Source organism: Dreissena polymorpha, chromosome 15 (genome assembly GCF_020536995.1).
Source record: "Dreissena polymorpha isolate Duluth1 chromosome 15, UMN_Dpol_1.0, whole genome shotgun sequence".
In the NCBI taxonomy this organism is placed as follows: Eukaryota; Metazoa; Mollusca; class Bivalvia; order Myida; family Dreissenidae; genus Dreissena; species Dreissena polymorpha.
This window is the reverse complement of record NC_068369.1, coordinates 14,954,931-14,974,081: the sequence shown is the minus strand read 5'-3', so window position 1 is coordinate 14,974,081 and position 19,151 is coordinate 14,954,931. Positions and strand designations below refer to the sequence as shown.

Sequence of the window (19,151 nt, the reverse complement as noted above, 5' to 3'; positions counted from 1 at the left end):
ATAACATCGTTCGTTTGTACGACATTTTACGTACAGCCCAGCTTTGTGTAAGCTTTTAGTACATAAATATTATAAAGCTTGAAAACATAGATTGAACATGTGGGACAAAGATAAAATTCTGATCTTTTTAATTATCACCTTAAACACCAGAGAAGCAGTATAAAAGGGCCACACACTCACAAAATGTCTACTTTTCAGTTGTACACTGGTGTGTAAACAGCAGAAAACAAAAATGATTATTTTCATAATATTTAAGTTTGTATTTTATATTTTCCAATGAAATTTGGCATACATATACTTAAGTATACAAACAATATGTATGTGCAATATGGTGGTTGAAAGTTATATAAATATTGACTTACAGAAAAAGTTTTTGTTGTCTGCTTGAAATTCAAATTTCCCTGTAAATGCTAAGCACCGCCCACTTGAAAGTTTATGAACTTTCTCTCAGCCAGTAGCTAGCGAATGACTCAAATCAAGTTTACATGTAAATGCAGATTCAACAGTATACCAAATGCTGTCTGCTCAAACAAGTGTTTCTATTTATGAACACTTTAATGTTAGCAGCAAATCACTGGCAGATAAACCCAGCCTACTAGTTAATGTTGGTTAATATTTTACCACCGCAAAATCAAGCAAGTGAGATCCGGCTTTTAAGATAATTATGAGCTTTAACTTTTCCGTTTGATTTGAGTTGGATATCGGAATTTGCTACGGTAAAATATCTCGAACATTGATTACTTTTATAGCTTCTTATGAAATGTAATGGAGTTAACGACAAAATGAAACCGGTATATACCGATCTACCGACGTAAACACTAAACTTCTGCATTTCAACTGCCGTTTTTAATATTGTCGTAAGTAAATACTTGCCAATGCATTTGCTAGCTTTATTTCAAACAGCCTCTTCGTTAATATAAACAATTAGATACAATTGTTAAATACTAGTATATGCAAAATGCATGATGGGGGGATATGTTTCTCTGGATTTGCTCATGCACAAACATATATTCAATCCATATTCCGAAATGTAAACTTATCTCAAATATAACTTACACGACAAATGAACACGAAACAAAGAACAATAATCAAGTGAAAAAATAGTACAACTTTTTCCAAACTTGCTTTCTTACAAATACTGGCTTGTTTTTGTCAATTATATTTACCTTTCCAACAATGCCCAACCACAAAGGTAGTGATTTCTTCCCACATGCTTTCCCTCATCGGCATATTCTTGTAGTCCTCAAATTTTCTTCCAGTTGTCGTTACGCTAAAATTATTTAACAATGTGTGGTCGTTCGAGAACAAAATACCTTATTCAACGTAAGCGGATTTAAATAGTCAGATATATAGAGAGCTTTAGCGAGCCCTATTTTTCTTTTTCGGGCCGAACCGGATAAACTTTCTTCATCTCCGCACCAACCATGTATTCGATTTATCCTGCTTCATGCCGTTGACACATTTTATCAAAGGCAAATGCTAAATTGCAATAACAATATAGCTAATTATTCTTGTCGAGCCTCCTACATGTACACATCATTCCAGACGACCGAATAAGTACCGATTGGGTCACGTAAAAAAGTTCCACTTTTAACTGTTCCTTTAAATAATTTCCTTTTGAAAATATGAGAAGAAATAAAAATCGAATCGAGAATGTGATATTTTTCTTTTGGGCTACAATTACGATAGCAGACGATATTGGCAAAATACTACATACTTGTATAGTGTATTGGAAGGGTTACACTCAACTGTGTGTCACAGCGTGCGTAGGAATACACTACTTCCAGTTGACCAGAGATAGGAAAAAGTATTCGACCCTGCTTTATTAGGTCAATGTTTGCAACAGAGGCAGGATATAACGTTTTTTCTTGACTTTACTTTCGTCTTGGAGTTACGCTACGCTCCGTACTATGTATAGTATAATGTACTATAGGGTTATAGTGATGCTGCTGATGGTGATGATGATGATGATGGTGATGATGATGATGATGATGATGATGATGATGATGATGATGATGATGATGATGATGATGATGATGTTGATAATGATGATGATGATGATGATGATGATGATGATGATAATGATGATGATGATGATAATTACAGTATTGTAACCGTTCTTTTGTAAACATCGTCTGCAACAGTAAGTGTCACGCTCTGTGTTTTTCTATGTTATTTATGTGATTTACAGCGAGATCGTAACAGACATATGTAAACTAACACTAGATGTGTTGTTATACTGTTTTCACATGTTAACTTTTAATTTAACATGAGTAGGATTAGTATAAACACAATTATTAATGTTCGCGCCCAGTTTTCCAATGGCATGGCAAAAGTATGGTGTTCCGTACGGGTCAAACAGGGAACTTGTGGCAGTCTTAGTTGACCTTCAAAACCCCTACAATATGGGCATCGTTAGAAAGGTCTCGCCAAGCCAGACCAGGAACAGTTTTTAGTTTGGGGATCGGACTTTCCGTTCAGGAGTTATTGCCCTTTGCGCAGTGTTAAACACTTACATTTTATAATAAACCGTCGTTTGATACCAAAAGATCCTGAGTTTTTATACTGAGATACCTGATATCACGTAAATAGACAGAGGGGCTAGATATCTACAGCATCAGGGGTTTACAGCCGGGGGTAAAGGGGTAATAAGAGAATTATGGGCCTTTTTCAGGCGCGTTTTTTGAGTGTTTTAACACTAAATAGAACTTTGACGAGCACAGTTTATTTATTTTCTCAAATAAAGACTACAAAGTATATGTTTAATAAATTGTAATAGAAGACTTATAACGTTAGTTTATTATCGGTCCTTAAATGAGGCAGTTATGGCACTTAGAAGTCGCACAAGACCCTTGTTTTTCATAAAATTTAAAAATTGTTTGTGCCCAAATAATAGTAGATGAATGCAACTTAGGCTTTAATGTAGCTAACACAATGACTACAGGTTCATCCTAAGCCATATTTATTATTATAGGTGCCAAATTTATAGAAATAGACTTGAAAATGTGTGTTGGCTAGCGCCAAATATGACCAAAATCAGCATTTTTATGTAGTGTGTTCACACGGAAAAAAATTGTTTATGCCAAAATAATAATAGATGAATGCATATAAGGCTTCAATGTTGCTAACACAATGACTACAGGTTCATCCTAAGCCAGTTTTATACCAAATTTAATGAAATAGTCTTGGAATTGTGTGTCGGTTTGTAACAAATAACAAAAAAATCAGCATTTTTATGTAGGGTGCTCACATGGAAACATTCTTTGTGCCCAAATAATAATAGATGAATGCATATTAGGCTTAAATTATGTTGCTAACACAATGATTACAGGTTCATCCTAAGCCAGTTTTATTATTATATATGCCAAATTTATAGAAATAGACTTGAAAATGTGTGTCCGCTAGCACCAAATATGACAAAAATCAGCATTTTTATGTAGTGTGTTTACATGGAAAAAGTGTTTGTGCCAAAATAATAATAGATGAATGCATATTAGGTTTCAATGTTGCTAACACAATGACTACAGGTTCATCCTAAGCCAGTTGTATTATTATATATGCCAAATTTAATGAAAAAGTCTTGGAATTGTGTGTCATTTGTAACAAATAACAAAAAAATCAGCATTTTTATGTAGGGTGCTCACATGGAAAAATTCTTTGTGCCCAAATAATAATAGATGAATGCATATTAGGCTTAACTGTTGCTTATGCTATGACCACAGGTTCATCCTAAGCCAGTTTTATTATTATATATGCCAAATTTATAGAAGTGGACTTTAAAATGTGTGTAGGCTAGCGCCAAATATGACCAAAATCAGCATTTTTATGTAGTGTGTTCACACGAAAAAATTATTTGTGCAACAATAATAATAGATGAATGAATATTAGGCTTCAATGTTGCTAACACAATGACTGCAGGTTCATCCTCAGCCAGTTTTAATATTATATATGCCAAATTTAATGAAATAGTCTTGGAATTGTGTGTATGTTTGGTACAAATAACAAAAAAATCAGCATTTTTATGTAGGGTGCTCTCATGGAAAAATTCTTTGTGCCCAAATAATAATAGATGAATGCATATTAGGCTTAAATGTTGCTAACACAATGATTACAGGTTCATCCTAAGCCAGTTTTATTATTATATATGCCAGATTTATATAAATAGACTTAAAAATGTGTGTCGGCTAGCGCCAAATATGACAAAAATCAGCATTTTTATGTAGTGTGTTCACACGGAAAATTGTTTGTGCCAAACTAATAATAGATTAATGCATATTAGGCTTCAATTTTGCTAACATATTGACTACAGGTTCATCCTAAGCCAGTTTTATTATTATATATGCAAACTTTAATGAAATAGTCTTGGAATTGTGTGTCGGTTTGTAACAAATAAATCAGCATTTTTATGTAGGGTGTTGAGATTTTCCTGTGTTCTTTAAGGTTAACAGTGATCAAAATCTTCGCAAATGTCGGCCGACATCGTCAATACCAAAAACAAATCAAAGCCAAGGCTTTGCCCACTCTGCCTCGGCGACAAGGGGATTAAAGTATACAATGTGCGTCTAAACCACGACCTCAGGACCCAGCACAGGCTTGCGGCCGCAGAGGTACGACAGACCACCTCTGCGGCCAAGGCTGCAAAATTCCGTGGAAACATCCAACCGCTGTTATTGGAGGTGTGAGTGGAGTAGCGGTCATTAAACGGGGCCAGCATCTTTTATCCGCTGTGCATGGTCTAAAGAACAGCAGCGAGGAATTCTTTGCCAAGTATGCGGCCTTTGTAAAGGTAGGTGTCTCAACTGGCCTATATCAAGTATGTTATACGAACTATATGACAACGAGTTTAGTTCTATGTGTTGCTTTTTAACATATCTCACTGTACACACTTCAGGTGACAAAGAGAGGCTTGACTCAGGGGGCTCGGGGGGACGCGTCATCAACCACCACCGCAACAACAACTTCCACAACACGGGACCATGACTCCTCTATGGACGAGTTCAGCGATGAGGAGAAGCAGGAGGAGGCCCAGGAATTCCTCACGAGGGAATATTGTATAGACCTCCCGCCCAGCGCCCGTATGATGAAGGGCCGACGCAGCTGTAAGTATAACGACCAGAGACCGTTGATATTACTTACCAACGCCAAGTATTGTTCAAGTGTTGTTCCATTCTATATCTCTTTCAGTCTCCATGGTTGAGGCCTGGTGTAGCCACATAGCGTCCAGGTGCGGTGGCGATATGGAAGAAGCCAAGGTCTCCGAGGAATCGATGAGGCTGAACCGCTTCCTCGCTTTGGCAGGATTCCAGGAGGGCGGCTCCCTGGATAATGCTGTTCAATGGAAGGACCACCTGGAAATAGCCGACAGCTATTTTCAGAAGATGCACGCGCCTGGCACCGTTCGGAGCAACCTGGGCTCAGCCACTAAATTCATCTTGTGGGCCAAGGACGAGCGGCTCGTGGATTCCGTCATCGCGGAGGAGGTAAACTCATATGTATACAGTACAGCATGGAACATAACTATGAAATTTTGGGTGTAGCTTATGTACATTGCTTTATAACACAAACTATTTGACATGTACTTTTACAGGTCGTTCGCAAGCTGAAGGGCTGCAACACTTCGACAAAGAGAGCAGCTATTAGACGGGCGGTGGCGAGACCGAATTTGACCTCGATTGGCAACTGAGGTCTTCTCTGTACTTTTTAGAAGCCATGGAGGGATTCGCACGCAAGCCTGGAATGTTTTTCCCGCAAGTGAGAGGCTTGCTTATCATGGCCATGGCCATACCAAACGGGTCCCGCGCCGGGGAGTTCGTTGAACTCAGGGTATTCATACTTCCGTGTCACACCTTTTACACATTCATACATTCATTCATTGATCATATTATGTGTATAAAAATTTTTGGCTTTGGATTGCTTTGCAGTTCAAGCACGTGGAACAGGCACAGCCCTTTCTTGGCGGCCTCCACTTCACTGTGACGAACGACTCTCACAAGACATCGAAGTATGGACACTACGCATATTTTCATATGCAGAAGGAGGACCTGAAGCTGCTTCGCTGCTTTTGTGAGGCTGCGGCAAAGCTGTATTACCCCGCAGTGTCGGTGCTGCAGCGCCGAGACCTTCAGGTGTTCGGGCGCGGACCGTCAAAACCCGAACTAACCAAGAATCACATCAATACGTGGATTCAAATGGCAAAGTAAGTTTTCACTTTCTGGATTGATTATGCTATGTAAAAAAAACAAAACAACGGATGCTCATGACAATCACTCAGTGCCATAAGCAATGTTTTTTGTTATAATAGACCTTTGACCTTTTAGGATGACTTTGACCGTTCACCACTCATAATGCGCAGCTCTATGAGATACACATGCATGCAAAATCAACTTCCTATATTCAATACTGCAAAATATATCGGGGTTGACAGTATATAGTTTTGACCTTAAAAAAGCCCAGGGGGGAGGCGATGTGTTTACCCATAAGGGCTAGAGATATCTCAATATGGACTTCAGAGTCGTGCTCAGCGATGAATCCTAACAAAGAATAACAAGTTTGGTGCTGTTTTGAGGAATTCACCCTCAGGGTCAAATTTTTCACCCTGATGTATATATACATCAGGGTGAAAATTTTACCCCACATGTCAATGTTTGAGGTCGGGATTCAAACTTGGTTTCTTGTGTTAGGATTCAACGCTGAACACGAATCTGAAGTCCGTTTTGAGATATCTCAAGCCCTTATGGGTAAACCCATCGCCCCCCCCTGCACTTTTTTACGATCTATTATAACTGGACAATCACACTTGCCATAGCCAATGTCAATATTCTTCAGGTCGGAACTAGCGGCAAGAAACCCGACTTTCCAATTTAGCCTGACTCTTAACCGAAAACTTCTCACGGTTCAGGCAAGAAATTTGGAAGCGGACAAGGCAGACGCAGTGGCTGATATGTTATGTCATCGAAGAACGACCGCAGATCAATATTACGACGTCTCCGACCAGCGGTAAGTTGATGTGTGAGATTAACTTTCAAACATTCGTTCACGTACAACAAACTTAACATGTCATTGTAAAGCTTATACGAAAGTATTCATTCTATATCCTTTCCATTGCAGAATCAAGACGCAGGGCACATACCAGTGGCTGCAGACTGCCAGAAGAAACACATGGGGCGCCACCGCTACCAGCAGCCACGCTGTGTCGGAAGATCACAGCCCCCAACCTAATGAGGCCCCAACAAGCTGCGCCGCTTCCACCGCCAACGTCACCACCACCGCCACCAGCAGCCACGCTGTGTCGGAAGATCACAGCCCCCAACCTCATGAGGCCCCAACAAGCTGCGCCGCTTCCACCGCCACATCAAATAGCCCCAGCAGCCCCGAGGTGTCCTTGACAGGGTTCCCACAACTGCCAAGGTGTTGGGTTCGCTTGCAAAGACTTCCCGAAGTACCAAGCAGACCCGCTGTCTCAGAAGATGACGGCTAGGGTCGCTCGAAAGCCCCCACAAACAGCACCACTGCCACCGCCACTGCCCCTTCCAACAGGCCCAGCAGCCCTGATGTGAAACGACGCAAGCAGTGGGAGCTGATGGAAGAGGACGAGCCGAGGCACGAAATGGAAGAAGCGGCGGTTAGCTTGAAACATACCCTTATATATTTATAAATTCATATATATTTCTGTCTATATATGCATTCATATATATTTAGTTTAAACCTATTTATTTTAGCTCGATTGCATCGAAAGCCGTAGGGTTATATAAACGCTCTCGAGTGCGTTTCCGGGGACTAGAACCAGTACTTTTTTCATATATATTTGATATATAACACTGTATCCTGTCTATTTCCACAGAAAGACTTGGACACCATTCTCTCAGACGCGAGAGAGTCCCTAGAGGACCCAGAGGAAGACCCTGACATTATTCCACCAACTTCAGAGTTGGATGAGCCGTCGTTGGGATTAATATGACCATTAGCACGGAAAACCTTCATCACAGAGGCAGAGACGAAGAAGATGGAGGAGGTTTTCCGTGCCGATATAACGCATTTTAGAACACATTAATAAAATCAGTGCCTTCATTAAATGTGTCTTGTTCTGTGAAAACTGGGCTTAATTTATGTGCGTGAAGTGTCGTCCCAGATTAGCCTGTGCAGTCCGCATAGGCTAATCAGGGACGACACTTTCCGCTTTAATGATATTTTTAGTTTCAAGGAAGTCCCTCCTTACCGAAAATCAAGTTTAGGCGGAAAGTGTCGTCCCTTATAAGCCTGTGCGGACTGCACAGGCTAATCTGTTACGACACTTCACGCACATGAATTAAGCCCAGGTTTCTCAGACAAGACACATATTATTTATTATTCTAAAAGCATCGCTTTGAAAAAGAGAGAGCAATCATTGCTTCATAAATAAGCAGTTGACTACTGATCAAACACCAATGAACATAATTTCAAACAGGAAAAAGTACATCAGATGTTGCAGTATCCAGTGAAAAATTCCAATTTTTTATATGTATCCTGAAATGAGATGCGGGTCTAAAATATTAAACAGTAAAGCAAACGGCCACATTTACAATTTACATTAGAAGAACGTCGTTTATAAGAAGAATATTACTATAACCTTATATGAAAACTTAACAATGATCCAGTATTAATAAATTGTCGGCCGTTCCATCGAATAGCCGTCAGATGCTTTCACCACACAGAAACATGGAACGCAAAATACATGAAACAATGATAATGCATATTTCAACTATTGACGATGTTACGTCATGTCGTTTTCAGTACTTTGATTTTTATTTCTTTATTATTCGGTCATTGACTTATCATTACTTTTCTAGCTGTTCTTTTTTCGTCCGTTTTTCGTCCGTTAAGCAATCTTTATCAATTAAATTTACTATGACAAATGAAGCAAAACAATAATTCGGACCGGTTTATGTCGGTAAGAAACTGACATCATTCCCACTAAATGAATGGCGTCATGAATGGTAAAAAAATTATAAGAAGGCGCTATGCAGAAATAATGACAACTTATTTGTAACGTACATTACACCATTATACTGAATTTATTACTTGACCACTCGAGAATAACCTGTATGTATATTGTATATTCGTTTATATAAATTGCGAATAAAACGGACTTGTTCACAGTCGGGCATGTGACGTGATCTTTTTTAACTCAAAATTAGACATACACAACGTCCTTTTCAGTGTTCATGACGATATATTTTTATTTAGTTAATTTCCAAACAACGTTTTACAATGTCCGTAAAATATTCTAAAGCATAAGTTAAATGTAATTGCCTTTTAGCCCCATGACTAATACAAATCGTGTGACCGCAATGTTCGGCCGTCTCTAACTACTCTCTACTGAAGAACAGTGTATTAATATAGATTAATGACGTGTGCAATGAAAAGCACGTGGCCAAATATAGCGAAGTATGCCGTAGAAAAATAAGGAAGTCCGCTGTTTACACACAATCATACAACATTCAATCTGCGGACTGCCAACCAAGACATGTTTAATTAGCCAGATAAGCAATGAGTAATTAATTGGAAGTGTTATTCTGGTCTACTTTCACGTTATATAGAGAATAACAGGTTACTCTCCCATCGTTTTGTAATATATAAGGCGAGGCTTAGAATAACATAACGGCGAGGCTTGCCGAGCCGTTATTTTATTCGTGCCGAGCCTGATATATTACAAAACGATGGGACAGTAACCTGTTTTTCTATTTATCATACCACACTTTCTAAAAATCTGCAAGACAATCCATTTTTAATATTTAAAATGAACGATGATTTTGCTAATCCGGCTTTTACACGTTGATACACATGTAGCAACGGCGTTCGAAAGGACGACACGAAAAATCGCTTATTTTTAACATCGTATGGAGAAAAAAGTTGTTTGCACTACGCATTGGAAGAGTACACCCGCTTAAATTATAAACATCTTGAATTGGAGGTCAGGAATGGACTGCAGCGACAAATTTAATCGAAGAATACACTTCACCGAAATGTTTGGAGACGCCATTTTGGAGATGTGTATTGAAATTGACATTTTGATGATGGTGTCAATATTGACATAAGCGTGTTAAATCGTTTCTTTAAATAGTTGAGGATTAGCATACAGTTATCATTTGTCTTGACTTTCTGTGCAACACTTGCGAGTGCAATAACTATATCGATATTAAAGAGATCTCATTGATGACGTCATTTAACTGCCGTATTGCGGGCTGTGGTGATTTTTTAAAAAATAAAAGTTTTTGTGATTTATGACTTTAAACTAGAATAAAATATGTAGGTTCTTAGTATCATTTTTTTTTGTTTTGTTGAACCTGATTCATGTTGATAGAAATAGTTGACTTTATTGCAAATTCCACGTAACTCCAAACATTGACTGATATAAGAACTTCCTGTTGACTATGATATAAAAAAATATATCAGGCAACGTTATATCAGGCAGATATCAAGGCGGTGGTATAATTACCATCTGTATTGGCCATCTGATATCGTTCTGAAGCATGTATCCGTTCATTCATTACATATCTGGGCTCGTTGTATGTAAGATATTGCTTATAGTATGAATTTGTGCCAATTGAATTTCTGTTGTTTATAATTTTTCAATGCGTAAACTATTTTGTATACTAATAAGTAATATAATATTTAACTTGTTGAGTAACGACATTTGTAACCGTGTAAACGCAAACGTTGTAAACGATGGGGCTTCACACATATAATATCAAATTTTATTCAAACTTGTATTATTTTTTTTATATATTAATATTCAAAATATTGACATGAAGATTTTGAACGAAGTAAATGTTTATATAAAAGTTGTTTATTTTCATTAAAAGGTTATTTTTCCCAGTTAAATAATTAAAGCAAAAATTAAGGTAGGGTATCACATTATAGAAAAGACAAGTATATTGTAAATTCAGTAAGGAAGAGAATATTAATAAAACAACATTTTTTTTTAACTACATCATCTCAGTGTGTTTTATATAAATAATAATCGCATTTAAATCAGAATTATGATAAGTCTCGCAATAGCTAGTATGAAAACTATATGTTTCACTTTTCTAAGCTACTAATATTAATATTATTTACTACAGCGCTTAAAACATTATTCGAAAACCACGTATTATTCAATGTAACTAATTGTTATTCGCAAGCAACACATTAACAACTATCACATATTTACATTAACTTCGAGATACTGTGTGGCTAACGTGTTTACGCCGTGAACGACTTGCGATTCTGGAGAAACGCTCCCTTGTGGTTTTTTAACCACAAGAATGTTACACATCATCATTTTTAAGACATTTAGCAATAATGCTAAATATTAATAAGTGTCTTAAAAGCACAATTTCAGCCGTTTTATTCACATGTTTGATTTATTTGGATGTATGTTTCTATTTAAGCCCAAAACTCCTACTTTAAGAAAGTTGTTTCTGATAGTTTTCAGATACAGCATTTTATGAGAGAAATGCAATTTCAACAACAGGAGAAAAGAGACCACATGCCTTTACACAAAAACAATAGTTACTAAGAATGCAAACGTTTTAATTATGAAATAGAAAACATGATTGCTTTCTCTTCTTAATTAGACAGCAAATCGTAGGTGGAAATGCTAATCCTCTAATGGTGGAGAAGCGCAGCAAATCTTATCACAGTGAGCGAAAGCTGCTCTGCCGCCAGAACCAGGACAATACCATGCACGCACTTTATTGCAATTAAGAATATACAACTCATTGTCTGAAAAATATCCATGCAAAGTAAAAAAAGTTTTTATTATTAAACTCTGGCTACCTCGGTATCTGCGACATCAAAACTCTACATAAAGTAAAGCAAAATTAAGTTAATAATTAAGCGAATCAAAATCAAATTTCACCATTACTTTATTTTGAACAATGTACATCTATGTTTAATGTGCATGAATGCTCTTGACCTTTAGGCTATATATTGAGACTTTTGCCGAACAAAGCAATGATTATAATGAAACTTTCACAATTTTTAAAACCATTTTTTGCGATTGCATTTATTCTAACAAAATACATGAACCATATTGCTGTACATCTACCACTCATGTATTCTCAAATTGATGTAAAGTCGCAACGGAGAAAATAAACGTTTAAAACGAAACTTTAAACCTAAATAATGTGAACTATCCATGGTATGTATGCCTGCCTTAATGACGGAAGATAAACAAATCAATTACAAAATCAATTTGTCATGTAATGACACAACACACCATATGATTATTATTTTTGTCAATGTAATTCAAGTAAAACAAAATTATATCTTGGGTAAATATTATATAAGGTTTAATTTAGAATATCCACATTATACATATATGTTTACAACTTAAAGTTTTAGTCTTTTCCGACCTTGAAGACTGGATAAATTAATGGACGCTTATTACTAATATTGAGAAAAAAACCCTGATATACATTCAATGGGAGTTTTCACGCGATTGCGCTCGCTCAACTTGTCGGTAAAAGTCTTTGAAACAAGAGCTTTATACGCTATATGTTCATGCTGTCACTGGGGCAAATAACTAACAAACAGCAAACCATATTACACTTTGCGATTCCCAATTTAAAATTCTGAAACGTAAACGCATACATGTAATGTTCTTATGTATTTGACTACGATGTAACAATCACACATATATATTATTATTCATGCTTACAAAGTTTTGCAAGGCTTATGAAAGTGCCTTGACGAAAGTGACTTATTAACGAAAATTATGCAACATTTAGTTTTCACAGGATATTTTAAAGTTTAATCTTCTGGCATCTGGTTATATTATGGCTTGTGTATCACCTGTTACAGCTTATACAAAACGAATCTCTGTAGGCAGAACGCACTGGTTTGACTTTCACATAAGTCTTAGTTAAAGTGATATTATGGGCATTTTTCACTGTTGAATTGAGTTGAAAAGAATTAACAGGTCAAACGAGTTAGTTAAAATGTGGTTACTGACCAATTATCTGCATCTCATCTTGCTACCAGTTGCTTATAAAATATTTTTCATATTCGATATTCTTACGTGACTCACCCAGTCCTCTAAGCCGAAATGGTCCGTAGACCAAAAGTGTGTCTTTGTGTCGTACGAACGAATCTGCACTGAAACTAAGTTTAGGTACACATCGTACATGCATGATCAGTTGTCAATCGAAAGTACGGTTGATATTCAAAAGCAGAATTTTTCTCTTTCCGGGATATTGTTTGAGTATGTTGATGCTGCATTAACAAATATAAGTGTATATGAAGTGAAATCACCAAAAATAAACAACGGTTGCGATAGACACCTTCAAACTGTTAGATGCCCATAATATCACTTTAACGCAAGTTGTGTGAGATAAGATTTATGAATGAACGTACAAGTATTTATTACAAAACGACCATTATTATATGTAAACGTGGTTGTAGAGCAATTCACTTGAAATATTAACTGCTAAATATTCAGACCATTAATGCGTTAGACCACAATCTGACCTGAATGCGTTCTATAACGTTATAAAATATTATCCCGAGGTTTGTAAAGGTTATGTTTAACATGGTTTTCTTTCTTTCTGATTTTTCACAATCCATTCTTCTGTTTTGTGAGCATTTAGTATTTGCCATCTTTTTTAATGCTTATGCTGGTATTCATGTAATCTTTGATGGAATGGTTCACAAATCTGATCACTAAATACAATGATAATCTGGACAGTGATTTAAAAGGCTGTAGATAAAAGTAAAATTATAATACATTTTTGGACTTATGAAATATTGATCACATAGACAACAAAAGAAAGCTATTACAGTATGCATAAATATAGACTTTAATAGTATATATTATGATAAGTTTTACCATTTATTTAGAGCTTTTATAAAGAACGTTTTGCAAGCATGTCGACGTAAACAAACAAAAAGACATAGGGATTAAATATGCTTTACTTGCAAATGTATAAACACGATAAAAATATAAATAAGCGAACTCAATTATATTGAAATTATACTAGAGAAAGGCGATATAGCTTCTTTTTATTCTTTTTAAACGTGTGGATGTATTTCATGTTATAGCGTTTCTGTTACAAAATGGTTTACTCAGAAACGCGCACTCCTGTTTAGATTTGACAAACAATTAACGAATTGCCTCCCTTGGAAACGTGCCGCATATCGGACAACAAGCTCCGGGTGGTGTATGACCGACACACATTGGGCACATCAGTATTTCACAACGGATGGAGCCACTTTTACAGGTACACCTCTTGCAAGGGTCGCTTGATTTACTTGGCACGTGGTCACCTGAAATAAGCCCGAAGATTTCTATCAAAACTATTTAGAGAGCAGCAAAGTTAGAACCAATCACATGAAAAATATATACCTGCTCCGCGTATTGCTATATCACACCCCTGCCACCATAATATACCACTTGATGATAGTAAATTAAAACTGAATTTCTACACACATGATTTACACATACAATTTTATATTTATTCATAAAAAATAATTGTTTAAATGACATTCAATTTAATGAATGAATAACATATTAAAATTGAAAACCTTCATGATCTGATGTGGTTATACGTGTGATTGCAGTGTGTAATACAAGGGTAGTAACTGCTGCCAAGTGTACGATTAATAATGTATGCATTACGGCGTTGTTATTTAAACAAATAGACTTACAGTAAGAAAGTAAATTGCTATGTGTGTGGATAAGTACGCGATAAGTATTAAGTTTATGCATTGACATACCCTACTAACGAGTATTCAAAACATGTCTGTATAATTTATTGTTCTTTAAATGTTAAACAGTCTTCAATTATTTTGTATACGATATTAGCGATAAATAAAGGTAATAGAATATATGTATATACCAGATAGTGCAATATTCGGTACTGCACATTCTAACACTTCTTCGTGTTATAAATATTATAAATATTAAATGTGCTTAACTGCTTGCATTTACCCTGAAAGTAATACCCACGCAAATTCACCATATTCACTTATGTTATATATAATTGCAAGATAAATACAATGAATATATAGAAAATACAAGGTTAAAATACCTTCATTATATCGTTTTCCACCAGCGAAGCAACCTGTTTGTGTTCCTATAATAAAACAAAAATAAATAAATCTCGTCCTTAATCACTTTATGCACTTGTATACATAATTGCAGATTACTGTATGTTAATTAAAGTCACAAAGATGTATACGGTGGGGTTTTAACCATTTTTTTTACAAAGAAACAAATATGTTACTGACTCCAATATCTGTCTTTTCTAAACTCATTTGAACAAGAATATGTTACTTGGTTTGAACAATAACGCTGGGAACAAAACTCGTTTACGCTTAACAAATGAATTTATTATGAATAATACTGTGCCTGATACTCGACAAGACGACCAAACAAATATGTGTAGCGTATACATAATTTAAGTTGTGTCTATTTCACAACCCTACCTGTCGGAATCTTACAAATACGTCCGCAACCTTGTGAACAGCATTTCAGATCGTCTGGACAATCATAGTCCGACGAACACATTTCAACACATGTGCCGCCGGAAGCAAACCTCCATGGTTTCGGACACACTCCAGGTTTAACGATGTCTGGAATTGTATAATGCAACATTATTTTGGTGGGATATTATATTAATGACATATCAGATTATACATATTTATATGTATTTATATATGTATATACATATACATAAAGGGTTACTTTTTATACTAGTTTATTGGAAAGAAAACTTGCTCTTACAAAAAACATTTTTTACCTGGACATCCTATTTTAGTGCATATCGCTGCACCGTTTCTGCAGTGACACGTGTTGCACTTGTCTTTGAAACTTTCGCCGTTCGTGTAGGTCTTTCCTTTATAAGAGCATGTTTTATCTGTAGAATAAAATGATAAAATCAGTCTTGCGAAATTTATTTTATATCATATAGAGAGAGCGTAGCTCAATACCACTCTACGGATCCATGAAGGCTGGTCATGAAGTAAGCTGTTTGCTGTGAGTTATGCAAGGTTTCATGTTAACATTAAAGGACAGAGTAGGTACGACCTGATCACACGCAAGCTTAGCCTGGTCTGACACTTCGCTGACCGCATACGGCTTTAGATCTATTATCGCATTACGCGGCTCAAAATTAGAATAGCCTATGTCATGGTTAAAATGGCATAAGGTTTACACAGACTTAATCAATTGACAACATTTATCCTCCAAATTATGAACTTATCATAATCTAAGTAAGCTTTTTAAAAACACATTCGACATGTTACAAACAAAGGTGACTTAATGCAAAAAAATATTATGACATACTTAACATAAATGTCAGCAATCTATCGGGTTTTATTTAACGAAAAACATAACTCTTTTAATACAGCGTTCGTGCTTTTATCGAGGTCTCAATTTCACTCATAAGTTTACACACTCGATAATAATTCAGCCGTAAACAGCAATACATATTCTTCTACTAACTAACAAAGGAAATGAGAAAGCTCGAGAAATAAATCAAAGCAAAAGCCTTTAAACATATATCCAGTTGTAGGTTTAATACATTTCTAATTCTTACAGTCTCTGCATACAGGACAGCATTCTCCTAATGGTGTATAATAGTCATCACAAATCGGAGCCGCACAGAGAACTGCGGCACACACTGGAGGTAGAATAAGATTAGCTTTCGTGTCCTGCGCTGCAATTTTTGTCAGTCCAATAACGAAGCAAACGCATACATTCAATGCAAGAAGCCGTGCTTTCATGATCTGAAAACAATGTATATAACTTTGCAAAAAGAGTAATGATGTTATACAATCAGCTTTGTTCTGTTGTCATAGCTGTAGATTAAACATTGCATGTTTATTGGCTACTGTCTTGAATTAAAATATATTTCAAAACTAAATCATATATGCGCGTGCGTATTTGTTTTACGTGAATATATTCAAAACATAATCGCGTAAACATATTTGCCACGGTTGATTTATTTCCATTATTAAAATAAAACAAATACTGTTATTGTAGTATTTATGTTTATTACAGTATACTCACCAATCTACAAATGTTTCCTTTCCGAAAAAAGCTTTAATTGTAGCAAATAGTTGTCTAGTTAATTAACTCAATGTAAATGTATATCTTCCCAATGAATGCGACAGTAACATAAGTTATTTATTTATATACCTGTTCACGGATGTTGTTCGACCGACCATAACGGATGTTTACGCTAGGCACGGAGTGGTACAACATTATGTTGTTTACACTCGACGTGACGGTAACGAAACCGCATTAACTACGAATACTAGTGGATCTTGTCAGTAATTAAAGCATAAACCTTGTACGTGTTTACAACACAGTATTATTCAAACCAGACGCGCCGATTACATTTGATTACTTACGCAAACAAATAATAAAAACATCCTTATGCATTTTAGGCCGGTGATGTTAGTTGAGGTATAGCATTCTGTTGCACATGCAAGATCAGGTACTGGCATTAAGTCATGTGTTTTTTTTTATATCTGTGAGTTACACCATTGTAAGAACGTGCTATTATGTTAGTTTTCCAAAGAATCCTAAAAAAATACTACTTACATGCGTTGCAAATTATATATAAAGAGATCGCATTAAAACATAATGCACCAAAACAATTATTCGCCGGTATGCAATACCACATGTCATAAACTAATATGTATGATTATATTACGAATTAATCTAATTAGATGTGTATGATTTTCATCTAAAATTTACCTTTAAAACACATAATATATTGTTGGTGACATGATATCATGTGATATCAGACGAGGCTGATATGGCGTAGGAAAAGGCGAGGCTTGCCGATCCTTTTCAAATGCCATATCGGACGAGTCTGATATCACATGATATCAATAGTCATCAGCCATGTATTCTAGTAATTATGCTACTTTAAAAACACATAAGAAAATATAAGCAAGATAACAAAAAAGTAGCAAAATATGCAAATGTGAATCGGCCTGATTACATCCGCTAGCGTCTATGCATATTTACACATAAACAATCGTTCGCACGCAAACAACAAACGATAACATTTAAACGCAAATAATTTAACAAAATAACAAAAAATGAAGTGAGAAATCTATCCTTAAAATAATTATTGCCTGCACTAAAAATACATTAACAACTTTTTTATAATAACACAATCGAGATGTATTTCCAAGTACACTCAAACCGCTATTTTCAAAGCGAATGTGTAGTGTTAACATTGAAACAATAAGGTAAATCACAACATTGAACGGGATTTTAACGTCGTGTGCATTGGGAGTGATAAGAGTGATGTATTTTTTCAACTGGTCCATCTCCGTAGTAAACGTCTAGTTGTGACATGTTAACGGTTTCCCCGAAAAACAGGCCTCCGCATGCGAAGTGAACGTGGGTGGGAACGCGACTTTTTGTGGATTTCGAGTTGCTGAAACTTCTAGTATCGGAACTGGAACTTCCTAAGAGGCTGCTTTTGTTCAATATTCAGCGACTTGGCTAGCTGTGCGTGAGACGAAACGAAGATGCTTTTGCATCGTGTTTTGAGACTTTCTGGGTTACACATTGATTGATTGCTGTTTGAAATGTGGGTGACTGATAAAATAAATCAATATTATGTTTTGGGAATCGGGGATATATACTACTCAAAATTTGCCAAGGATCACTTTTTATTTTCACATTATCGTCAATTTAATTTAATTTAATTTAAGTTGTTATTTTGCAATTTTTTATATTATTATGTGTGTTTTTGATTTTATTTTGATGTATTGATTTATCATTGATGCGTGACGCTGGCTGATTCTAGCTAGGGGTGAACTTCAAATTACACATACAATAAAATGTGATCCTTAGAAAAAATTGAGTAGTATATCGATGAGGTTAATGATTTTGTGTACGTTCTTATGATCACTGATCTGCATATTATCAACGGGATAGCATTAATCCCACAGCTTCTGCACCATATGTTTCTAGTCAGGATTAATGTACTCCCAGAGTCTTTGACATCTTTTGCTATGGCGGCTCTCAGAAACCCTGTGGGTTATAAAGCTGAGAGTTAAATTATCGCAACTACATATGTTTCCTGGAAGAGTGGTTGGTAAATTTTTCTTTTATACATGCACAACTACACATGTTTCTGTATATGAGCTTTTTTACACCCATTCTC

General features: G+C 36.0%; 1 protein-coding gene across 1 annotated transcript; it reads right to left on the bottom strand.

Moving 5' to 3' along the window:
• Window positions 1-13,915: 13,915 nt before the first annotated feature.
• On the bottom strand, window positions 13,916-17,114 carry LOC127860930 (kielin/chordin-like protein). Its single transcript, XM_052399246.1, has 6 exons — window positions 17,030-17,114; window positions 16,557-16,746; window positions 15,759-15,875; window positions 15,445-15,591; window positions 15,048-15,092; window positions 13,916-14,283 (listed from the first exon to the last, which is right to left on the bottom strand). Exons 2-6 carry the CDS (start codon window positions 16,741-16,743, stop codon window positions 14,120-14,122), a joined length of 660 nt encoding a protein of 219 aa, XP_052255206.1. The 5' UTR covers window positions 16,744-16,746; window positions 17,030-17,114; the 3' UTR covers window positions 13,916-14,119.
• Between the last annotated feature and the right edge of the window lie 2,037 nt (window positions 17,115-19,151).